The following is a 26,841-nucleotide window of genomic DNA, read 5'->3' on the forward strand; positions in this document are numbered from 1 at the left end:
TCTAAAACCTAAATGAGAGCCAGGAAAATTTCAAAAACTTCAACACGAGGAAAATGAAGAAACCTTGAGAAGGGACCGCAGGGACCGCACTTGAGGTCCAGGATGACGAGGCTGCAATGGATTTTACAATAACAAATAATACAACAGGATATTGATATCGTCAACAGGAAATGTAAGTCATAAGCCAGAGAATAGAAGTGTGTTTTAAGCCTAGAATTAATTAGTTCCACTGATGTTGCAGAGGAGGCAAAGCATTGCATAATAATGTAGTAATACTACAAAAATCAGACTGCAGAAATACTACAAAAATACCACAAAAATACTACAAAAATAATACTACAAAAATATGGGCTGGCTACACCCCCCACCAAACTTTATTTTCTTCACATTGGCATGTCAAGGGTCATCATTGCGTTTTGTTGTTCACACCAGAGATTGCCTCAATTGCAGATAAAAGGAAAACCATATCCAGTCAGTTGGCCCTTTTTTGTGCATTATGTGTAGGTAGGCCAAATGGCTTGGCTGTGTTACTTCTAGTGTTATACATGATGGTGCTACAGACCAGCTAACAAAAAGCAATATTTTTGCCATTTGAATTTTAAAGAAATCTGCCACAGCAATCTTTTCAGAAAAAAAAACATTTACAGTACCGCTATAGAAAAAATCAAAGAACGCTTTGACCTCCCATTTCTATGAGCCTGTCTTTTGGTTTATAAAAAAGTTGACGACGGTGTTGTCGGTTCAAATCCACAACCAAGTGTTGAGAGAAGAACTTGGAGACGATATACAAAAACGATGTAACGAGCTGGTACTTTATTCAACATCAAAGCTCTCGAACCTTTTTCAAACGTCAGGCTACTTTTTGTTACTAATTAGTGCAAAGGCCACCCACTTTGTTAAGGATTCCTAAGATAGCAACTTAGCTAAATTGCTTGTTAAAAAGCTAAAGTAGTAGCTTGATAGTTTGCTAGAAAGGAAAACAGGTAAAATAAAAGGTAGCTAGATAGAGACCTAAAAGTGTAAAAAGCCATCTAAATAGTCAAATAGAACGCTAAAAACAAAGCTAGACGACTAGCTAGAAAGTAGCCCAAAATTTAGCTTGATAACTAGCAAAAAGGTAAACTGTTAGTGAGATAGCATCCCAAAAAAATAAAAACCTAACTCGATAGCTTGCTAAATAGCTGAAAAGGTAGCCTGATAGTTAGCAAGAAAAGTAAACAAGTAAAAAACTAATAGGGGCTAGTGTAAAGTGGAGATAGGGTGCTGCTGAACTCGACCCAGGACGTTGTTAAGTCGTGGGTGGATACTTTGAGGATCTCCTTAATCCCAACAACTCGTCTTCCTCTGAGGAAGCAGAGCCTGGGAGCTCTGAAGCGGGCTCTCATATCTCTGGGGTTAAGGTCACTGAGGTGCCATTCATTCGTTCATTAAGGCTCTGGATGTTGTGGCCATGTATTGGTTGATACGCCTCTGCAAAATCATCGGTGACAGTACCTCTGGACTGGAAGACTGGGGTGGGGCTTCTCCTTTTCAAGAAAAGGCACTGGAGAGTTTGTTCCAACTACAAGGGAATCACACTTCTCAGCCTCCCTGGGTAGGTCTATTTGGGGTTACTGGAGAGGAAGGTCCATCAGGAAGTCGAATCTCGGATCCAAGAGGAGTATTGTGTTTTGTGTTCGTGCCTTGGAAAAGTGGACTCGGTCTACACACTTTGCAGGGTCCTCAAAGATGCATGGGAGTTTGCTTATCTGTTCTACATGTGTTTTTTGGACTTGGAAAAGGCATTTGACCATGTTTTATTGGGAGTCCTGTGGGGGTGCTCTGGGAGTATGGGGTACCGCGCAGTCTTATCAGGCTGTGGGATCACTTTATGTCCGGTGCCAGAGTTTGATCCGCAAAGGCAGTAAGGCGGATTCGTTTCCAGTGGGAGTTGGACTCTGTTCATAACTTTCAAGGCCCGGTCACAGAGCCTTTCGTGTCTGTATCGCAGGTAAAATTTTGCGATTTTTTTTTTTGCCCATGGTTGCCCGCGGTGGAAAATGTGCAAAATTGGCCGGCGACTGTGCCGCCCGCGGTTACCCGTGGTCTAAATTTTTGAGCAGCGCAAAACTTTTTCGCGCGGCCAACCGCGTGGGAATTTAAAGCACGGCTGTATCGCGTCTGTATCGCGATCTCAAAGCGTCCAACAGCGTCTGCTTCACGGGCAGAAATTTCTGGCCGTGATTCAGCCGCTTTACGCCCGTGAAAGGCTGTGTGACCGGGCCTTTATGGAGAGATTTTTTTTTAGTTGCAGCCTTGGCAGGGAAGGTATCCGGCTTGGAAGCCTCAGCATTGCATCTTTGCTTTATGCAGATGATGTGGTGCTGTTGGCTTCCTCAAGCCATAATCTTTAGCTTTCTTTGGAACGGTTCGCAGGCAAGTGTGAAGTGGCCAGGATGAGGATCAGCACCTCCAAGTCCGAGAACGGAAAAATGTGGCATGCTCCTTACGGGTTGGGGATGAGATCCTGCCCTAAATGGAGGAGTTTGGGGTCTTGTTCAGGAGTGAGCATAGGTTGGAACGGGAGATCGACAGACGGATTGGTGTAGCATCTGCCGTGGTGAAGAAATAGCGGCCGAAACACGGAAAGCATTCAATGGAGGGTAAGAGAGGTTTTGGATTTAATTTCTATTTGGGGGGGAAAACTCTTCTCAGCCTCCGGTAGCAGAATGACTTTAAAATTGCTAGATACGCTACGACGTTAGCATTGATGAGCACTTCCGCTAGTAATGCAATGCCTGTGATGTCACGCCTGTGATGTCACGCCCCCTCTTACGCGCAAGCGTGATATGATGGCAATCAAACAAGAGACGCTTAAGTCACAGTTATTTTGGAAATGTGAACAATCTCACAAAAACATGGGATTTCACCCCCAAAAAATTTAAGTTTGGACTTCACCAAGGCTTGAACATGTGACCTCCCATTCTCAGGACATGCGGCCAAATCGAAGGCCAGCAAGCTGGTGTCTGTCTGTCACACTGCATAAGACACATGGCGCACTACCTGATAGGGCACCGCCCTAAAATTTTAAGAAAATCTGAGACTTTAATGTGCGCCTTATGGGCGTGAAAATACGGTAATTCTAGATAAACAAAATTGGAGAAGGTGGACGATGAGAAAACCATTTCCAGCAAGTAGATTATCCGAACATTGTCTAGCAAACCTTCTGACTTTGTTTAAATTTGCTGTCGAGAGCTCGGCCAAGCAGTTTTTAGTCTCACTGCAGCCATGGATCAAAGCGGCAGGTTTTTTTTTTTTCCACATTTTTTTTCTTCACTGGTCATTATGTGCAAGGTTATAAAGGTTGAAAATCAGTAACTTTGATTTACAATTGACAGAGCAGAAGAAAAAGCCTGAGCTAATCTTGGTTCTGTCCCCTTAACAACCGGAATCAAATTGATTAACACAGAATCACATTGATTATGTCATGTAATCATATTTTTTAACATGACATTTTGAGTTATAAAAATCACATATCATTATAACACAAGAGATATAATCAAACATATAAAATATGAAAAAACAGTTCATGTTTAGCTTCATGTTTGCCTTGACATCTCACCCACATTTTAAACCATTTGTTTTCAATAGTTATTTCTTATTTTCTATGAGAAGAGCCAAAAGTCAATCTTGATCCGATGAAAACAGTCTCCCTGGTCGATTAGTTATTGTTCTCCATTTTGATGTTGAGGACCTCGAACTTGACGTTGAACTTGTTGTAGAGGTCAGCTTTCTGCTTGCTCAAGACATTTTCATATTTTTCAAGACATTGTCACAGTTTTTGGTTTTGAGGAGGCCTCAGTCGGACAGCAACAATTGGGCTTTTGCGTACGTTTCCATCATTGCACTTCCAACAGGATGTGTTTGTCACGGCGCAGCAGTTTTGCCGGTTGTTTGTCAGCTGCAAATAATTGAACGCCAAGACGCTAAATTAGCCAACAGTGGGAGGCTTTGAGATTTACGAGACGCTTCGGGTCCTAATGTTCTCCATTTGGAGCGGGCGCCACAGCGGGAAACCTCGGGAGTTTCGGTGCAACCCACACAAGCGCTGCGTGCCAACGTCTCAATCAGGAGGAGAGCATAACTGCGAGCTAGCAGGCGTCCATTCTGACATTTAGGCCAATGAAAATTGGAGTTGTCCTTTTTTTTTGTTTGACACTTTGGCTTTTAATTTGATTCTCCGACCGGAGCAGAGAAAAATGTCTGAAGCGGCACATGCCTGCATTTTATTCAGCTGGGACGACTTCATCAGTACAGTAATCCCTGTTTTTTTGTGGGGTTAAGGGATTAAAACCTTTCAGGTAAAAACTTTTATTCATTTATTTATTGAATTATTAATTCATTACTCAAGAACAAACTCTATTTGAAGGTTCGAGTATTTGTTTAAGAAATAAAGGTAAAATATTGTTATCCTCTTTTTTTTTTCTTTTTTGTTAACAAATAACATCCGTACTGTGAAATTCAAATTTAGACAATAATTTTGCAGTTTCATTGCACAACTGTTTGGGATAAGGACACAATCCACTTTCTTTTACATCAGGGATCGGGAACCTATGGCTGGCGAGCCATATATGGCTCTTTACATGAGGTAATATGGCTCGGAGATCAATTTCACGATAGTACATTCCACCGTAGCACTTCAAAATCAGCAGTCTGCGTAGCGCCTGCAGCTCTCCTGGTTCTGTTGTATTAGCATCCGCCATGCTGCTAGCCCGTTGGTCCCCGTGTTTTCGCGACCACTCGCTTTTTCCCTTCTCCACTCATACCTCAGACAAACGATTCAGCATCCAACTTTGGTTACTGGCAGTCCAAAAATTAATCTGAATTGCATAAAGTTGTGGATTAAACTATGTGTAGCGGGAGCTCCCCCAGTCCTACGTCTTCTTCACTCACATGTCCAAACGGAAGTCAACGATATCCTTCTCATTTGCAGTATTTAGTTACATTTTTGCACATTGCTTGCACTTTGTTTTAAAAACCCTAATATAGGACAAAAGTGAGTTTCAACACATAACTGAGTAACTGAGGAAGGGAGACAAATTTTAGGTGGTATGTTATTGATATGGTACACAGGCATTATTATTATTTAATAGCTTCTAAAAAAATAATCTAATGCCACACAGTGGAAAAGAATGTGCTGAAGAATTGGCTTTTTTTGGTCTTTAAATATAAGGTTTAGCCTCTCAATTAAAAAATATAATAAAATTGCTTTAATGGCTTTGGGTCGAAAAGGTTCCTGACCCTTGCTTTACATGACACGTTGCCACCATAGTTTGGATGTTATGGAAAACTGTATTTATGTTCCAGTTCTGTTCTACAGAATACATATATGTTCCCGTTATCAAACATTGTATTTAAAAAGTGTCAGTCAGCCACTAGGGTACGCCAAAGACCCCTAAGTGGCTCCAAAGCGAGTTAACGGGTGGAGAGGCCCCACTTTGTCTGCGATAAAAAGCATTTTCCTCTATTCAACCAATCAGAATGCAGAACAAAATGCAAAATGAGAATCCATGAAGAAGCCAAACCTCTCTGTATGAACTGCAATGCAGCAAGGGATTACTGTAAGCCTAAATTGGCAATAAAACCTTTCCTAATTTCCCCAAAGCAAAATGAACATGGCATTTTCAGGGCGGCAGTAGCTCAGGAGGTAGAGCGCTCGTCTTGGGATCAAGGGATCCCAGTTCGAATCCCAGCTCGTCCGTGTTACATGTCGACGTGTCCATGGGTAAGACACTGAACCCCTAATACCCCCAATAAGGAAGTTAGCGCCTTACATGGCTGCACGGCCGCTATTGGGAAATGTGAAGCAAAATGTAAAGCGCTTTGGGAAGTCATTGACTTGAAAAGCGCAGAGCATTTCATTACATTTTTTCAAACCACTTATTCTAACAGGGGTCGCAGGGAGTGCTGGTTCCCATCCCAGCCACATGTTTGGAATGTTGGAGGAAAGCAGAATGCATGCAGCACAGGAAGAACATGAAAACTCCACACAAGGAGGAAATTGACCCACGACCACTATTGCTATTGTAACGTGTAATGCAAAACCCTATGTAGATCTGCGTGCCAAGTCATTAAAAATAGAGACTCAGCAAATGAAGCAACTCTGCCAAAAGCTTGTTGATGTTATGTAGTCTCTGTCATGTTCTTGACATGTAAAGCCACGGAATTTTCTCAATTAATTTCAATTCTACTTCCTACAATTTGTGTTCTAAATCTTGTGTGGATGCAGCCAATTCCAATGGTCTGCCCATGAAAATAACTAAGCCCATTTCTACAACTGGCTTCAAGCGCACTTTGTCATAATAAGAGAGTGAAACGGTTTTGATAAGTTGATTCTGTTTTTAATATTGGGCAAATGCCAAAGAGATTTTATAGAATGCCAGCTCCTCTTTTTGACATTTACTGTGCACTGTTCGTAGTGGTTTTGAATATTACATCATTGACACTTTTAACCAATTATGTTACTGTTCCTTGATTCCCACACCTCTTATGGGTGATTTCTTTTTTTGTGATGTTGAACATTTATTAAAAAGAAGAGGCTCAGGAAATAGTGCCAGAAACAGGGAATAAAATTCAATTCTCTTGCTGTTTCTTCTTGCAAGTTCATAATCTGTTGATGTTTTCTCTCCTTATTTTAAGTGTTTTCAAAGCTTAAACTTAACATTTTAGGTGTCCCCTCAGGTGTTATCAGGACAGCCTTGCCCAACATGGACCGTGAGACCCGGGACCATTACGTACTGGTTATCCAGGCCAAGGATATGGTAGGCCAAATGGGCGGACTCTCAGGAACCACGTCCGTCACCGTCACGCTCACCGACATCAACGACAACCCACCTCGCTTTGCTCACAGTAAGGCAACTCTTTCACATACCTACAAAGTTTATTTGAAATTTTTACTTTCTGCCCAGTCATAACTCTAACCCTTTCAACCCCAACCCCTAACCATACCCCCTAACTACTAACCCTTACCCCACCATTTTTGCCAGGTGGTGGGAACCTTTCTACCCAAAGGGCCATACTAGCGAAAATCTTTAAAAACATTTTTGGGGATAGCAACATTATATATTTAAAGACAAAATTCAACAAAACCGCCAAACCCGCTCTACAGGCTAAAGCTAATTCTTTACCACATTTAGTTTCACTGCATGAACATTAAATGATAATGCCAGAGCCTGTGTCCCATATCAATTAACATTTGTCTCCTTTACTCAGTTATTTAAGAGTGGTCAGGTTCAATTTGACCGTCATTTATGTCCCAAATAATGGTTTCAAAGCATGTCGAAGGCAAAGTTATTTGGTAAAAATGTCACAAAATACTGAATGATAAGGATATCATCGTATTTACCTTTGGCGGAGACTGCACCGAGCGAAAGAATAAAAGCAGTGCCTTGCGCTGTGTGCAAAGATCTGCCCACTGGGGTTTGCTGGCGTTTCCACGTGTTTCATTTATTTCAGTAGGTTTTTATCATAAAGTATGTCAACAGTGGACATCCATAGTTTAACGAGCTTCTATTTAAATTATTTCTCAGGGACCTTCCGCCAAAAAAGGGTAATTTGGTAAGACACCCTGACCCGACTTAGAACGTAGAAATGTGCCTTGGTCAAATTTGATCTCCGAACTATATGTACTCATGAAAAGAGTCTTATATGACTTTTGAGGCCTGTTCCCACCCTATGAACCTACCCTTAAACTTCTAACTTTATCCCTCTAACCTTCTATCTCTAACCCTCTATCCTACCCCTAGCTCCTAACCTTAATCCACTAAGCGTAAACCAATAACCCTTCGAACCCTATGTCTAATCCTCTTACCCTAACCCTCTAACCCTACGCATAAAACCAAACCCAAACCCCATCGATAACCCTCTAACCCTAGCCCTGAACTTCTAAAACTACCGCTGTTACCCTAACCGTCTAATCCTTACCCTCTATCCCTAGCCCGAACCCTAACCTATAAAGCGCATTGAGGAAAACACTTTTGAGCTTGAGTTTTCAAATAGGAGTTTAGATTGCAGAGACACTTGTCCAGTGCTTCCTCTGCTGCTATGTCCTTAAATGATAATCAGTTCATCCCACTCGCAGAAAATTAAAAAAAAGTGCCTTGGTGCAAGGTGTGCGGTGGAAGGGATGGCCTCGATCGCGTTAGCTAGTCTATGTTGTTGTGGGTTTATCTCCCGGTACACTAATGGCTTCCTGGCTAAGCTTATTGTTCCAAAGACACGGGGGCTTAAAGCACTAGCGATCCGTTGACCACTGATGGCCTTAGCGAAGGCTTCATGCTAGCACTGGGTAATCAGTTTCCTGCCGCTCAGGGAAGGGTGAGCTGAAAGACGGTAAGGTTCGCAAAGCAATTGTTCAATGGCGCATCCCGCCGTCTCTTCCTGGGTTGACCGATACTTCTACAACTTCTCAGCTTTTAATCTGGTGAACCTGACCCAGTTCCGGCTGGGGTGGACAGATTAAATTATGACTTGCCTTGCAAAGTTCTTCAACAGAGACTGCTTGTCGTTCTGAAATGAAATACTGACAGGTAGATCGGTGGTGTAAAGGTTAGAAGGGAAAACAAATGAAAGCATCTATGACACTGCAAATTAAAAGACATTCGATATGGCCGTAAACAATATGGGGCAGATTAGCATTTAGCTCTGTGCTCCGTGTTTACAGAAAGCTATGGTAATGAGCTCTGTCATGCCAATTGGTGTACGATTATGAATAGAATTCTCATATTACAATCAACCCTGGTGGCTGAGAGAAAAGCAGCTACCGTTACAAAATCAATTCATTTACAACTCATCAAATAATTCTATTACTATTTTCCTGACTGAAAAATTGTCTGGATGAACTTGGGACTTGAATTACTTCAGAATTTCAGCTTCACATCTCGATAAGTTTATTCTCCTTTGGATTTTGAACATGCAAGCAGGACATGGAGATAAGCCTTTAGATAAGGAACTCTAACACGTTCAGAGGCCCTTCTATGAGCGATCGATACCGATCTGATACCAATGATTTTTGCTTGGAAATGTAATTGAAAAATTACCTCTCCCTTATAATCATGATTAACACAGCTCTGTCGTGATTACCTAACTGGAGCCACCTAAGGTAATCAGCTTGCGTGCTGGATTGCGCTTCCCTGATTGGTGAAAGCTTTCTACTTAAGCTGTCAGCGTCCAGAGATGGACGTTCGAGTGTACTCCTCGTTTCCATGAGTGAGCCTCCAACATTCAAGGTACCCACGATCCCTTTGTCTATTCCAAGCCTGCTTCTCGTTGCCTGACCCTTTTCTGTTACAAGTTTACGATCTACTCTCCCGCCCCGGCCACCGACTTACCTGCTACGTTGCTCGTCACGCGTTTCACCACGGAGCTGCCATTCCGTCCAAAGAGGCTTTCTGCTACCAAGACCCGACGTCTCAAGCCTGCTCCACCGAACCTTGTCCCAATAAACTATAAAACTGACGCTATTGGATCCGAGTGCTTGTTCTGGTCCCTGACAGAACACTCGAACCAAAAAATGGATCCAGCGACGTTTTTTCCCACCTCCGAAGAATGTGGAAATGCCGAGCAGCAATCCGCGCTACAGCGCCTACTGCACACCGAAGGCGCGGTACAACAGATGGCCCATGACGTGTCCACACTGGTTCGGCAAGTACAACATCACCAACAATTGTTCGAGCGACAGTGCGACACTTCCCTGGCAGCCCGACCACAAAATCCGGCTCCGCCTCTTTCCGATCAGGCCGGAACCGGCATTGTTGAACCACGAGTAGGTTCGCCAGAGAAATTCAGTGGAGAGCCCGCCCAGATCCGCCCCTTCCTCATAAATTGCCGACTAATTTTTGATCTACAGCCGCGCACCTTTGTGAACGAAAAGACTAAGGTGGCTTATGTAATAAATCATTTGACTGGAAGAGCCCGCCTTTGGGGAACAGCTGAATACGAACGGGGGGCGACAGCATGCACCTCTTTTAGTTTGCTAAGCCAGGAAATGATTAAAGTATACGATTCTGGTTCCTCATTGGTCGATGCGGCTCGTTCAATCATGAACATCCGCCAGGGGAGACGTTCCATTGCCGACTATGCCATCGACTTTCGCACACTAGCAGCCCAGAGTCACTGGAACGAAGAGGCGCTGGTCGACGCCTACCTCCACAGTCTGTCCAGTTATCTCAAGGATGAATTGGTATCCCACGCTCCTCCGGTAACACTTGACGATGCTATCGATTTGACCGCCCGGATCGACCGTAGGGTCCAGGCAAGACGCCGAGAGAGAGAAGATACCAGCCAATTCATCACCAGGCATAGTCAAGACGTTAGTAAGGTACCGAACCCCCCAACCACTTCTACCACACCTTATGAGATGATGGAGGTGGACCGCACCTCTCTCTCCGTCGAAGAGCGCCAGCGAAGGCGTTCCGAACGGCTATGTTTTTACTGCGGCGGCCAGGGACATAGGGTGGTCAATTGCCCGTTAAAAGCCAACGCTCGTCGGACATAGGGGACGTCCGATTGAGCTCGGCTTTAGTTTCGTTCCCCAAGACTGATAGACCTGTTCTCCGAGCAAATCTCATTCTTTCCGGTTCATCTCAGCCCTTACATGCCCTGATCGATTCTGGCGCCGAAGCCAATATCCTGGATCTGTCACTCGCACACAAGATGGGGATACCTGTTAAAACCCTTCCTAATCCGGTATCAGCTCGGGCTTTGGATGGTCACCTGTTAGGCACCGTATCCCAAATAACTGAACCCATAGAACTACAGTTGTCTGGAAATCACAGAGAGAAGATCAGATTCCATTTACTTCACTCCCCTAGCCAACCCCTTGTTCTGGTTCATCCTTGGTTGGTGCAACACAACCCCCATTTCGACTGGCGCACTGGGTCGATACTAGAATGGGGCATGGACTGTCACCAAACCTGCCTGCGAGCCGCTCCTTACCCGGATCACCCTGCTTCCACGAGGGCCCCACCTAATCTGTCCATGGTCCCAGCCTGTTACCACCACCTACGGGAGGTCTTCAGTAAAGCTAAGGCCTCTTCCCTGCCCCCTCATAGACCTTATGACTGCGCGATTGATCTTCTGCCAGGGTCCGTTCCTCCTCGGGGCCGCCTCTACTCCCTGTCCATTCCCGAGAGGAAGGCCATGGAGGAGTACATTTCCGATGCCTTGGCGGCTGGTATTATTCGACCCTCCTCTTCTCCAGCGGGGGCGGGGTTCTTCTTTGTAGGAAAAAAGGACGGGTCACTCCGGCCCTGTATAGATTATCGGGGCCTTAATGAAATCACTGTTAAAAATCGCTATCCCTTGCCTCTGCTTGCCTCTGCATTTGAACTTCTACAGGGGGCCACAATTTTCACTAAACTTGACCTGCGCAACGCCTACCACTTAGTCCGTATCCGGGAAGGAGATGAGTGGAAGACAGCATTCAACACACCCACCGGTCACTACGAGTACCTGGTAATGCCGTTCGGGTTAACCAATGCTCCAGCCGTTTTCCAATCTTTGATAAATGACATTTTACGAGATGTGCTTAATCGTTTTGTTTTTGTGTATCTGGACGATATTTTAATTTTCTCGAAGTCCCTCGAGGAACACCGAAAACATGTCCAGCTTGTTCTCCGTCGTCTCCTAGAGAACTCTTTATTTGTTAAAGCGGAGAAGTGCGAGTTTCATGCCAAAACGGTTTCTTTCCTGGGCTACATCGTGGCGGAGGGGACCCTTCAGATGGATCCTGCCAAGGTATCAGCTGTCACCTCTTGGCCTGTCCTTGAGTCTCGCAAAAAACTCCAACAATTCCTTGGTTTTGCCAACTTCTACCGGAGGTTCATCAGGAACTACAGTTCGGTGACAGCTCCCCTCACGTTCCTCACCAGCCCTAAAGAGCCATTCCGGTGGTCTCCCGAGGCAAATGCAGCTTTTAACTGTTTAAAGAATCATTTCTCTACGGCCCCCATACTCCAGGTACCTGACCCCGCATGCCAACTGGTAGTGGAGGTGGACGCCTCAGATGTGGGAGTGGGTGCCGTCTTGTCCCAGCGGTCTGACAAGGACCAGAAGATGCACCCGTGCGCCTTCTTTTCCCGACGGTTGTCCCCGGCCGAACGCAACTACGACGTGGGGGATCGTGAGTTGTTGGCCGTCAAGCTAGCCCTGGAAGAATGGCGGCATTGGTTGGAGGGGGTAACGGTGCCGTTCATAGTTTGGACTGACCACAAGAATTTAGAATATATTAGTTCGGCCAAGCGGCTCAACCCTCGCCAGTCACGTTGGGCTCTGTTTTTCACCCGCTTTAACTTCACTCTGTCCTACAGACCCGGATCTCGTAATGTGAAGCCCGACGCGCTCTCCCGGCAATTCCAGAGTTCCAATGAGATACCTCAGGGTCCCGCGACGGTCCTTCCGGCTTCCCGTATGGTGGCGGCGGTTTCCTGGGATATCGAGTCCCGAGTCAGAGAGGCATTACCCGATCAGGCGGGTCCCAGCTCCTGTCCCGAGGGTCGACTATTCGTCCCCGAACCCTTACGGTCCGAGGTCCTCCAATGGGGGCACAATTCTCACTTTTCTTGCCATCCGGGTTCGGCTCGGACCCACAGTTTCTTGTCCCGACGCTTCTGGTGGCCTTCCATGGCCAAGGACGTTCGGGAATATGTCTCCGCCTGTCAAGTGTGCGCCCAGAACAAAGCATCCCACCAACGTCCGGCCGGTCTGTTACATCCACTACCGGTTCCCCGCCGGCCATGGTCCCACATCGCCTTGGACTTTGTGACGGGGTTGCCAGTATCTGAGGGGATGACGACCGTACTTACTATCGTGGACCGGTTCAGTAAGATGGTCCATTTCGTGGCACTACCGAAGCTCCCCTCCGCCAAGGAAACTGCGTTGATAGTCCAGCAACACGTGTTCCGCCTCCATGGCATCCCTCTGGACATTGTTTCTGACCGGGGTCCCCAATTCTCGTCCGCGTTTTGGAAGGAGTTCTGTCGTCTGTTGGGTGCCTCAGTCAGCCTCTCATCGGGGTTCCACCCTCAATCCAACGGTCAGTCTGAGCGAGTGAACCAAGATCTGGAAACGGCACTTCGCTGTATGGTCTCTAGTGAACCGTTGTCTTGGGCTCGGCAATTGGCATGGGTGGAGTATGCTCACAATTCTTTGGTTAGCTCCTCCACGGGAATGTCCCCTTTCCAGTGCGTATATGGCTACCAACCTCCTATGTTCCCTAGTCAAGAAGAGGAAGTTAACTGCCCGTCAGCTAGGGCGAACGCACGCCGCTGTCGGCGAACCTGGGCTCGTGCTCGGGCCACACTCCTTCGGGCAGGCAAGGCTCATTCAGTCGGGGCTAATCGACGGAGGAGTTCTGCTCCGAATTACCAGGTGGGCCAGAAGGTGTGGCTTGCATCAGCTGATCTACCACTGAAGGTTGAGTCGAGGAAACTGGCTCCTCGGTATCTTGGCCCGTTTCCCATTGTAAGAATTATCAACCCCTCAGCAGTCCGTCTCCGTCTACCAAGATCTATGAGAGTGCACCCCACGTTTCATGTCTCCCGGATCAAGCCCGTCAGCCAGAGCCCGTTGGCACCCATTCCACCTCCTCCCCCGGCTCCACGCTCCTTGGACGGGGAGCCTATCTATACAGTGCGCCGCCTGCTCCGCTCCCGACGCAGGGGTCGGGGCTTCCAGTACTTGGTCGACTGGGAGGGATATGGTCCAGAGGAAAGGTCATGGGTTCCCAGCAGGCAGATCCTGGACCGGTCTCTTGTGGCGGAGTTCCATCGACTACATCCAGACCAACCAGCGCCGCGCCGTGGTCGTCCTCGTGGGTCTGGCGCTGCTACTCCTCCGCCTGCGGACCCACCCGCTACCGCCCCTTCAGATGTGGACGATGGGGTGTCTGTCCATTCAGAAAAATTCTGAGGGGTCTTCTGGGGTTCGTCGGACGACCACTGGACCCTCTATTTTGGATTATCGGTGACGTATTTTGGGTTTTGGGGGATTATTCGTATTTGGCCTATGACTTTTTGTTCCCTTGGATTACCTGTGTTTCCATGTGACGTGTTTTGGATAAATTTTTTCCCTGGGGGACTTCTGGAGCCGTCCCTTGAGGGGGGGTTTCTGTCGTGATTACCTAACTGGAGCCACCTGAGGTAATCAGCTGGCGTGCTGGATTGCGCTTCCCTGATTGGTGAAAGCTTTCTACTTAAGCTGTCAGCGTCCAGAGATGGACGTTCGAGTGTACTCCTCGTTTCCATGAGTGAGCCTCCAACATTCAAGGTACCCACGATCCCTTTGTCTATTCCAAGCCTGCTTCTCGTTGCCTGACCCTTTTCTGTTACAAGTTTACGATCTACTCTCCCGCCCCGGCCACCGACTTACCTGCTACGTTGCTCGTCACGCGTTTCACCACGGAGCTGCCATTCCGTCCAAAGAGGCTTTCTGCTACCAAGACCCGACGTCTCAAGCCTGCTCCACCGAACCTTGTCCCAATAAACTATAAAACTGACGCTATTGGATCCGAGTGCTTGTTCTGGTCCCTGACAAGCACAAATACTTTAGGCACAAGAAATGTTGGATCGTTTTTTCTTTATCAAATAACTACAATGCAAACTCTACCACGGTAAAAAAAAAATACTGTCTCAGACCAAAAGTCAAGAAAGTCTAACTAAAGACGTAAAAATACAATAAAGAAATGTACAACAAATGGTAAGAGGTAAACGGACTGCATTTATGTACGGTAAATAGTGCTTTACCAGTCACTGAGGACCTCCAATAGTCAAGTCAAGTCAAGTCATTTTTATTTGTATAGCCCTTAATCACAAAGAGTCTCAAAGGGCTGCACAGGTTATTGCACAGACTAGTATTAAACCATCCCCTGATCTGAAACCAACATGAGGGCAAGGAAAAACTCAAAAACCTCGACATGAGGAAAATGAAGAAACCTTGAGAAGGGACCGCACATGTGGTAATCTCTTTTCAGGATGACAAGGCTGCAATGGATGTTGCAATTACAAATAGTACAGATATATTGTCAACAAAAAATGTAGGTTATTCATATGATATAGAGTAGAAGTGTGTTTTAAGCTTAGATTCAAACATTACTGCACACAGTCACACACTATTAGCGGAGTCAGCCATGCAAAAGGACTACCTGCCTATAAGGGGAATTAGGGCTTCAGCGTCTTGCCCAGGGACAGAACTATTTAGAAAAGCCTCGTAAATTAATTTACATTCAGCAGTGCAAATAAAGAGTCATTTGGCTCCTATTCTCAGTCATTGGCTCCCTGTTCCATGAAAGAAGCCGTTTTTGGCTCTGTTGCTATGGTTCCAACAACTTCACCAATCTGTTTGTGTTCTAGGAACATTTGGTCTTCACGGTGTCATAACCAGTTTGGTTCCTTGCCAGAAGTCAACCAGTACGCCGTCCTGGAGTCGCTGCCAGTGCACGAGGTGGTGGCCCGGATTAAGGCGGTGGACGCCGACGTGGGCGCTAACGCGGAGATGGACTACCATATCGTCGATAGCGATGGGCCTGGTGTGTTTAACTTCACCACTGATGAGAACACGCAAGAAGGTCTTCTCATGCTTTTACAGGTAACATTGCAACCGGTGCTGTAAGCATAAGTAGATGCTAATGGCTACATGCTCACTGACTACACTGCTTATGGGTAGGTGCCAAAGATTACACTTTAACGACTATATTCCAACCTGCTAATTTAAAATGAATGGGACTATTCAAAACGAATGGGCCAATTTGTTATCACTCATTTTGTTATTACTCTGTTATCACACAGTGTATTAACACAATGTTATTGCTATTTCATAACTGTAGCTAATGACTGCATGCTAATGAGTAGATGCTAACCACTACATGCTAACGAGTAAATATACTCTTTGGTTACGTAACAGTTGTATAATAATTTCATCGATACCGCACATCCGTAGCAAAATCATTGCCTGTTTTGGTCAAGACTGTTCACTCAAGCTTCCCGTTATGCCAGCTTTCTCTTGTAACGCACTTGAATAAAACTTACCGTATTCTACACACTATAAGGCACACCTAAAAGCCTTTATTTTTTTCAAAAGCTGAACACCCGCCTTATAATACAGTGCACCTTATATACGGATCAATATTGAGTCTCAAGGTCTCGCAACTAAGGAAAGCAGCCGTCAACTAGATTTTCCCTCATAGAAGTAGTCTGCATTGTAGGCTGGGATATGTATACTGTTTCATTTCCTAACCAATGTGTCAATCATCATTTGAATTGATCACTATTGGCTAAAGGTTTTCGGAGGTAAAGGAGGCGGGTCCTTTTTAGCATTTACAGGCTCATGCTAAAACAGCGTAAAACAAAGCCTGAAATTGGTTAAAAAAGAATCAAAAATTAGGTCGTTCTATGCCCTGGAGAAAACATTTTTACTAGTCTGTATTTGTAAACAGGAATTATAGAGCTAAACAGAAAGCTAGCAACAAGCAATGTCCATCGATGCAGAGATGCTTCTCAGCTGATTTTTTCTTTTATTTGTCGGCATTATTGCATGTTTTGGAGTTTGTAAACACTCACGGATACAAGAGGACCGTAGTTGCGTATTATTATTAATTTTGATGGCTGCAAGACGACTTTGCTGAGCGACCCCGGCTTTTTAATTTATTTTGTTTCAGACTGATCTTGATGTTTCTGTGATGAGTCTATTTTTAAATTCAATTCAATTCAAAGTGTTTATTGTCATATGCACAGTTAAGAACGTTTACCTGCACAATTAAATTCTTACTTTGCTGTCCAGACAGTTGCCAGCGAAAATGAGAATAGAAACCAAGAAATGGTTGGCATTTCTTGAATCCCAAATGTTTCACCTTTCTAATGATATGTGGAATGACGCATCCGAGTGATTGGTGACATCGTACAGACACTGTGTCCGTACGTGTCTGAGACACGTATTTGCTTCTTTGCGAGCCGTCGGAAAGTTTGACTGAACTATTTGACTGTTTTGTTGACGTTTCCACTGTAGTGCCTTATAGTACGGTGCGCGATATGTATGGAAAATATACGACAAGAAAATAATTTTGGGGGGTGCCTTATAACCCGGTGGGCCTTATAGTTCAGAAAATACGATACATTCCTTTCAGGTACTGTTTTGAAGAGTTCATACAAGGTTATTGCTGTTCTTTTTCACAATAATGTCCACAGTTTAGGGTAAATATGATTTCTTTGTGCCTTTTTTAAAGAGACCGTACTCGCGACAGTGGGCAATACCAGCTTTGAATGCCCTCAAGAATAAGAAAAAATATTAATCAAATGCAAAATGGAGGAATACTGTGTTGTTATGTGAAGGGTTTGCTTTATGAGTTGTTATTTGCTGACAGGACACTTACGTAAAAGTGGTATATAGCAGTGATCAGCAACCACTGGGCTGTGGGTCATTTGGTACCGGGCCTTATGAAAAGAATAAAACAATTGCCTAATTTGTAGTTTATACAATTAATTCATATTTACACACAATTTTTCCCCCTAAAATAAACTCAAAGCTTGGGTGCACGATATACATGTTGTTTTAGGGTAGTACATTGCCATAATTGAGTAATGATTGATCAGTAGAGTCAAGTCAAGTCAGATTTATTTGTGTAGCCCTCAATCACAAAAATGTCTCAAAGGACTGCACAGGATTACAACTACACCATCGCCTGATCCATGTTACAACATGGTACTGTGAGTAAAAATAGTGTGATGATGGGATAAAATCTATTGCCCTTACCCCCAAAAATCCCTATTAGTCTCATAATTACACAGTGGATTCAAGCTAATTTATATTATTATTGTTACTGTTATCATTATTATTGGGCAACCAAATTGTCAGACAATAAACTGGGTCTTGGTACAAAAAGGTTGCGAACCACAAGTATATAGAAACTTGTGTTGATGACTTTAAAAGATAAGTATTTTTAATGTCTGAAATAATGTCCTATGTTGCAGCCTCTGGACTTTGAAAACAAAAGCAGCTTTTTACTGCGGGTGGAAGCAACCAACCGGCACATTGACTCCAACTTCCTGAACTTGGGCCCGTTCAGCGACACCTCCACAATCAAAGTGATTGTAGAGGACGTGGACGAGGTGCCTGTTTTCAGCCCGGCCGTGAGCAAGATGGCTGTTGCCGAGGACGCCACCGTGGGAACTTCGGTCGGGAAGATGTCAGCGTTTGACCCCGACAAATCCAGCAGCGGAGTCAGGTTCGCACCTCCGCCAATCGGTTCGCTTCGTGCGCTACCCTAGTAACTCAAATTCAGTCACTAGTCCAAGAAAGAACTAGTGACTTATATTAAATCAAGCGGCTGGTCAATACCAAACTACTGGCAACAAAGCGTACACCATAAGTCACCGACATCTTCGGTGCCAGCATGGGAACTTTTTTTGGGAAGGCGTCGGCGCAAAACTTTCACACCTCAAACAGCTCTGTCGGTAGGCACCTCTGTGAATCAATTTGTTTTGACCACAGTGACTTCAATCGACTTGAATAGAATAAAGTTGCTAGTCAGAGACCAAATTACTGGCACCAAATCGTGCCACAAAACGCTAGCGTCCTCGATGCCAGCATGGAACCTCTGACAAAAATGTGTCAACGTACAACCCTGCTAAATTCAACAATGCTGTCAGGTACACACCTCCGCCAATCGGTTCGCACCGAGCATTACCCTTGAGACCCAAATCGAGTCGGTAGTCCGAGACCAAACTACTGCCACCAAACCATACGTCACTAACCACTGGCGTGTTTGGTGCCAGCATTAAAACTTCTGTTTGGAAGGTGTGGGTGCAAAACCCCGCCAACCGCCCGGTCAGATACGCTCTTCCTAATCGGTTCGCTTGGCGAGCATCCCTAGCAACTCCAATTGAGTCGACTCAAATCGAGTTGCTCGTCAGAGACTGAAGTACTGACACAAAAGTGTACACAACAAACAGCCACCATCTTCTGTACCGGTGTGGGAACTTCTGTGAAGGTGGTGGCGCATGGACGGGTCAACAGCAGGTGAGGTCCGCACTACAGGTCGACTAATTATCGGGCAGGCCAATTACCGGTACAGATATTTGGGAATTTGACGGACATCCATATCGCGAAATTTTGAAGTTGATATAGCCGAAATTCAGATAACACAGAGCAACAGCCAGCCTGAGCCATTTTTTCCTCTCCTGCCTTCTTTCTCTGATGCCACCCACCCCTCGCTTACTGATTGGATTAAATATAGGGAGGAACCTCTGAAGCCAGAAGTCCCCACTTTGCACTGTCTGCAGACACAGACTGGAGCGAAAGTTAAGTCCCTCGCAAATATATTTCATATTCAGCGAATACCTTTCACATTTGCAATTAGTGCCTTTCTTTTTCTCCACCTCCTTTGTGACCATACTTGACTGAAATGTCGAGTAAATGTCGTCAACGTGCACCAACGCACACATGGAAGCAGGAAAATAAGTTGTTGTGCCTAATGCCGACTTCCCTGCAGAATCTGACTCCCTTTCAGGTGAACCCAAACTCAGATTTTCCTTTGCTTCTGAGCGCTGCGCTTTCGATAGAACGAGTGTCGCTTGCGTAGTCTGTAAAATCAGTTTATTAAGAAATATTGATTGGCGTGATTAAAAAAAGAGATCGTTGTCTATACAATGAGTTTATTAGGACATTCATGCGAACGTCCGTGATTTTTTTTTTTTTTTTTTTGGAACAACCGAGGAGTCCTTTGAGGGCTTTCTTTTTTTCCTTTCTTTTTGATTTTCCTTTTTTTGTTCCGGCTACTTTTGGCCGTGGCTTTTTCCGAGTATAAGGTGGTTTTCGGTGCGAGGAGGTTTCGAGCCATGACGCGGAGGGAAGCTAGGCTAACTAGCTTGGTCAACTGACTGGTGAGCTGACATGAGCAGGGCGACTTGAGAGGGTCTTTTTTGGAGGTAATTATGGGGCCGAAAAGAAATCATGCCTCAGACTAGATGTAGGATATGTAAAAAACATTGGACATTTTGCAAAAATAGGTAGAATATATTACAAACAAACAAGATAAACCGACATTTAAACTGATAAGGTGAAACAACTAAGGATGCAAGTTGTGAAGAAAGACAAAAACATTTCTACGGTGGCTTAAGAAACTATTTTGCCCCCTTAAACTTTGTGAACTTTTGCCACATTTCAGACTTCAAACATAAAGATATAAAACTGGAATTTCTTGTAAAGCATCAACAATAAGTGGTACACAATCATAAAGTGGAACACACTTTATTGGATATTTTAAACTTTTTTAACAAATGAAAAACGAAAAAGTGGGTGTGCAAAATAATGTTTTGGATCATTGTCTTGTTGGAAGACAAATCTCCGTCCCAGTCTCAGGTCTTTTGCGGACTCCATCAGGTTTTCTTCCGGAATGGTGCTGTGTTTGGCTCCATCTATCTTCCCATCAATTTTAACCATCTTCCCTGTCCCTGCTGAAGAATAGCAGGCCAGAACCATGATGCTGCCACCAGCATGTTTGACTGTGGTGATGGTGTGTTGAGGGTGAGGAGCTGTGCTGCTTTTACGCCAAACATAATGTGTTCCATTGTTGCCAAAAAGTTCGATTTTGGTCTCATCTGACCAGAGCACCTTCTTCCACATATTTGGTGTGTCTCCCAGGTGGCTTGTGGCAAACTTTAAACAACACTTTTTATAGATATCTTTAAGAAATGGCTTCCTTCTTTCCACTCTTCCATAAAGGCCAGATTTATGCAGTATACGACTGATTGTTGTCCTATGGACAGATTCTCTCACCTCAGCTGTAGACCTCTGCAGTTCACCTAGAGTCGTCATGGGCATCTTGGCTGCTTCTCTGATCAGTTTTCTCCTTGTATGAGCTGAAAGTTTAGAGGGACGGGCCTTGGTAGATTTGCAATGGTCTAATATTCCTTCCATTTCGATATTACACAGTGCTTGCACAGTGCTCCTTGGGATGTTTAAAGCTTGGGTAATCTTTTTGTATACAAATCCAGCTTTAAACTTCTCCACAACAGCATCTCGGAACTGCCTGGTTTGTTCCTCTTCATGTGCATCACAGTCACAGTGCAGGTGAATTCATACAGAGACTTGATTACACGCAGGTGAATTCCATTATCACCGTTAGTCATTTAGATCAACATTGAATCATTCAGAGATCCTCACTGAACTGAAATGTAGCAAAAGGTCACAACGTTCAAGGGGCCAAATAGTTTCGCAAGCCACTGTACATTGGAAAAGATGAATGATGTCACTGTGACCTGGGTGAGGATCAAACCCAACTCGTATGCAGGGGCAGCTTCGAACGGTACAGACAACGGGGTGAGGCCCAGCGAGAAGGCTGCTGCAGGTGCAGAAGAACAGGTGGTGGCGTTCCTTGTATCGAAAAACATAAAACTGAAGATGGACAACACCAAAGCTTGCCACCCTTTACCAATAAAATAAAACAGTATCCCAAGTATGATCTCAAGATTTTTTAACAGGAAGAACAAAGTCGAATTGATGAAGCAGATAAGAAAACTCAAAGTTACTAATGTGTAATCAAAAGAAATGCTGACATGGCTAAAAAACAAGATTCTTAAGGAAACAAAATAAAATACAGAACACGTTGGTTAGGTACTGTAAAATATATAGAAAACTTAATGAACCCCCTGAACTAGCTTAAGTATTGGTAATTCGGGACATAAAAGAACTGTATGACTAATGGTGTAAGTGATTCAATGAGTGTACAGTAACAAGGGAATGAGGATAAACTAATGAAAATATATCTTTTCAAAACTCATTCTTGACGGATAATGAAATAGGACTCAGTCAAAATATATTAGACCAAGAGCAACCGGAACTGAGATGTATTGAGCCCACGGACTATAATCCTTTAGAACTGGCTGATCAGTTAGATCCTGTCAAAACCAGAACAGATACAGGGCCCAATCGAGTGACGTTCTCACACAAGCCCTTTATTTTATGGGAAACGGGGAGTCATGCACGTTAGGAAGCCGGTCTGGTGTGGAAGGACAGGACGCCAGAGACCGACGAGATCGATAACGAATCAGGGTAACGAAAAAAAACAGGACAAACTAGACGGGGACCAAAACTGGAAAAACTAACCAACAGTATAAGAATATTTTCCCCGGAAACCCCATTCGAGGCACAGCAATTGCCATGGCGGGCGAGTCCATGGGCCGAATGGGCAGGAAACGAGACAGCACGGCAGGAGGAGAACCCCCGGAAGGCGGGGCCGTTGCCGACAGCCGACATGACAGGAGCTCAGTAAGCTTAGCTAATTTCTCCTGCCGACGCCGCCCGATCTGTTCAATTTTCTGGACCAGCAGCTGAAGGACGGTGACGTCACTTGACAGCTCTCCCCAATCCGCGCGCGTTTGCTGGGTCCATTTCTTGGTCAGCCCGTACTGTCAGAATCAGAACAGATACAGGACCCAATCGCGTGACATTCTCACACAACGCCCTTTATTTTATGGGAAATGGGGAGTCATGCACGTTAGGAAGCCGGTCTGGCGTGGAAGGACAGGACGCCAGAGACCGACGAGATCCATAACGAATCAGGGTAACGAAAATAAACAGGAGAAACTAGACGGAAATCAAAACTGGAGAAACTAACCAACAGGACAAGAATAAACGGAAAACAAAACTGGAACCCTAAATTAAACAGTACGAAACTAAACGGGAACAATACCGGACTGCAAATATCACGGAAAAACAGGACAGAACCTACGTCTTGTGGGGCAGAAGTTCGTTGACGGGCTGACACTAAAGCAAGAGAGCACTGAGCTTTATATACACAGTAAGTCAACCTATAAACAAGCCGCAGCTGGCATAACACGGGCGGGGCCAATTGGGCACCATGGCAACCGTGACACATACGGGCAGGCCAATTGGGCACCACGGCAACCGTGACACACACAGGCGCAGCCAAGTGGGCGCCATGGCAACCATGACAGATCCGGATAACCATTACTCTGAAAATGACTATAATTGTCAGATTGAATCCAAAGGGAAATTCTCAATGATTCACTTAAACAGTAGAAATATGTATGCAAATTCTGTAGCAATAACAGAATACTTACAGCAATTTGGGAGCCCATTTAGTATTATTGCAGTTTTTAAAACTTGGTTTAATGATGAAAAGCGAGTCGGGTTTTAATTACAGGACTATAATTTAAATTACGTAAATAAATCAAACGAAACAGGAGGAGGAGTCGCTATAGACGTGCACAAGAGAATTAAGATCTAGTAAGAAATCATATTATACCAGTTTACTGCATAAGAATAAAATCAATATTAAAGGTATTTGGGGAACACTAATTACCGTGATAAAAGGTAATCATGTAAGTAATGCATATTTCACTGAAAACAACAGTGACAATTATAATTGCATAAATTGATTAACGAAAGTCAATCTGGATTTAGGGATAGCTGATCAACAACAATGCCCGTTATTAATGCAGTAGACTAAATTACCAATACCATAAAAAAGAAGAGATACACAGCTGGGATATTTATTGACTTAAAAATAGCTTTTGATACCATTAATCATAATATACTATTCAAAAAACTGGAACGATATGGCATCAGAGGAGTGGCTTTGGAATGATTCAAAGTTATCTGACCGGGAGGCAGCAATATGTGAAAATGGGAGAATGACTTCTGGATACTTGGACATCTGTTACAGAGTACCAAAGGGTTCGGTCCTAGGTCCAAAGCTTTTCAATTGTATAATAACGATATTTTTTTTAATGTTTAAACTATTAAAATTAGTCATCATTGCAGATGACACTAACAATTTCTATTCCAATGATAATTATATTAATCTATTGAAATGAAATGATCTGCATTTATATAGCGCTTTTAAAGTCAATGACTTCCCAAAGCGCTTTACATTGTGCTTCACATTTCCCAATCGCGGCCGTGATCTGTGCAGCCATGTAAGGCGCTAACCTGCTTATTGGAGGTATTGGGGGGTTCAGTGTCTTACACAAGGACACTTCGACATGTAACACGGACAAGCCAGGATTCAAACTGTGATCCCTTAATCCTAAAACGATCGCTTTACCTCCTGAGCTACTGCCGCCCCTATTAAGAAATACTATTAGTGAATTGGTTAACAAAAATTGATTGATAATTATACATTATATTTAATTAAAAAAAAACTAAAGTGATATTCTTCGGTAATCACAAGGAAACTCTAGACTTGGCCGTGAAATGGATGGTGTTGCCATAGAAAATGTATCATAAATAAAACATTTTGGCGTTATAATAGACAGTATATTCAACTGGAAAACACTCTTTAGACACATACAAACTAAGGTATCTAAAAGCATTTCAATTATCAACCAAGCCAATTTCTTCCTAAACTATAATGCATTGTATTTATTATATTGTACTCTAGTTATGCCATGTTTAACATATTGTGCTGAGGTCTGAGGCAATAATTACAAAATTGCACTCCATCCCCTTTTTATACTCCAAAAATGTGCAACAAGAATAATACAAAAGGCAGGATACAGTGATCACACCAACATTCTATTTCAGCAGTCCAAATTGTTAAAACGTTATGATCTTGTGGAATTCAGTTCACAGCTGCTATTTAAAGTGAACAAATAGGTACTGCCAGAAAACATCCAAAAAGTATTTATGCGAAAAGACGGAAGCTATAAATTGAGGGGATGTAGTAATTTGAAGATTCAACCAGTGAGAACCACCATGAAAATTTTGTGTGTGTCTGTATGTGGAGTCAAACTTTGGAGCAAATTACTAGAGGAGCTCAAACAATGTCCAAATATTCAACTGTTCAAATCCAGACACAAAGAATGAATATTGTCTAGGTACAGAGAGAAGGAAAATTGGGTTTGAATGATAGTTAAGGATTAGAAGTATTACAGAGCAAATGGGTGGTTTAAGCCATAAATCAACCTTGTTATCATTATTATTAATAATATTATAATTATTGTTTTCATAACACTCTTTAACTGTTATTAAAAGAATTGTTATTATTGTTATTATTACTGTTGTCTGAATAATATTTGGCGATAAGCTGCATTAAAGTGTTAATAGATAGGTAAAAATAATAATTAGTCTCTTATCATTATAACTATTGTGATGATGATTAATAGTATTATAACTCATGTGACTATTATTGTGAAAATAATTTTTAGTAGTAGTATTATTAGTATCCAAGTAATGTTAGTGAGCAGCCTTGCACAGTCAATAGATGGGGCAAGCTAATAGTTAAGTTGTTATGATTATCGAGACTATTATTTTTGTTGTTGTTACTGTTATTATTGTCATCAACTATATGACTATTCTAATCTTCATTGTGATTACTTTGCTGTTACCATTAAATTATAAAAATGATTTAATCCAGATCTTTATTTATAAACAAACCAATGAGGTGAATAAATATGTTGGTTATGATGGTGAAAACTAAACAAAAACTAAATGAATGGAGATACAATCACATTGAGATAACTTTTAATAAGAACACAAAACGGACATTCCTCCACATTTCTTGGTTAGGGCAGACAAGTGGGAGTTTTGATGCTGGAGGTATCTGGCTCAAGCTCCCGTACCTTGTCTTTTTAATGAAAAGATTAGGACACTCAAGAATGGTGGTACCTGCTGCCTGGGGCCAGACCCCCCAGGCAGCAGGTCCAAAGATACTTTTGTGATGGAAAACACACACCACATAGCAGTTAGTTGTCACCATGATCACCAACGAGAATTATTAATATGTTCAACCCATTTTGTAACAATGATAATAAAGGTGTATTCTATTCTTTTCAATTATAAATGATACCCTTATGATATAGTAAGCTGAGAATAGATAAAGACAGCAATGATAATGATGGTGACGGTGAAAATGGTAATGGTGATGATAATGATGATGATGAAGATGACGGAGTGACTGTGCATCCACAAAACCTATTTAAATATGTACATTCTTGAGGTTTTTGTTATTTGTAAATACACAGGATAGTTACAGTAGCTATAAGACACAGTTATTAGGTAGGGGGCTAGGATCAAATAAGCATATGCTTCTTCACATTCCTTTTCGGACATGTTACGTTTACATTTTTTGTTGTTTTTGACTTGTTGTTCCAAATAAAATTTAATTCATTCAGTCATTCAACGTCACTCACAATGGAGGTGAGCCAATGTAGCTTAACGCTATAATATTCACACCCAGGGGCAATTTTAGTTTCAGAACATTGGGCGTGCTAAGCACCCAGATTGTCATTTCACTTTACCTTTTCACAAACATCAACGTACAAAAATCTTTCACTCATTAAACATATTAATACAGTCATTTAAATAAGTGATAATTAATATGAAGATGAATAAATAATCAACCTTTGTGTTTTCAAACGCAAGCTGTTTTATTAGCAAGAAGATAAGAATACAGTACAGATGCTCTCTTACTTACGAAGTTCGTAAGTTGCTTCAGTGCTATATTTTGTATGGAATGTATGTTTAAGGGTTATTTAAGTATGTTTATATATATATATATATATATATATATATATATATATATATATATATATATATATATATATATATATATATATATATATATATATATATATATATATATATATATATATATAAAGCATGTTTAAGGTTTAAATAAGTGTGTTTAAGGTTTGAATAAGTATGTTTAAAGTTTATATAAGTATGTTTTAGGTTTATATAAGTATATTTAAGGCTTGTATAAGTAACCTGTATTATTTTATCTTAAAAAAATAAACATTTTTAAAAATGATATACTCTATGATGATAAATAAAGTGAAGTTTAACTTA

General features: G+C 43.0%; 1 protein-coding gene across 2 annotated transcripts in view; it reads left to right on the plus strand.

Annotated features, from left to right (window-relative positions):
• The window catches only part of cdh7a (cadherin 7a), a 101,154-nt gene that overhangs the window by 41,929 nt on the left and 32,384 nt on the right, over positions 1 to 26,841 (plus strand). For both annotated transcript variants that reach the window (XM_088321960.1, XM_088321959.1), the window contains 3 exons: positions 6,721 to 6,888; positions 15,434 to 15,621; positions 18,000 to 18,253. In XM_088321960.1, coding sequence (XP_088178086.1) covers positions 6,721 to 6,888; positions 15,434 to 15,621; positions 18,000 to 18,253 — 610 coding nt within the window. The remainder of the gene's footprint in view (positions 1 to 6,720; positions 6,889 to 15,433; positions 15,622 to 17,999; positions 18,254 to 26,841) is intronic.

The sequence above is a fragment of the Urocampus carinirostris genome, chromosome 18 (genome assembly GCF_059441175.1).
Source record: "Urocampus carinirostris isolate Australia breed hairy pipefish chromosome 18, RoL_Ucar_1.0, whole genome shotgun sequence".
NCBI lineage: Eukaryota > Metazoa > Chordata > Actinopteri > Syngnathiformes > Syngnathidae > Urocampus > Urocampus carinirostris.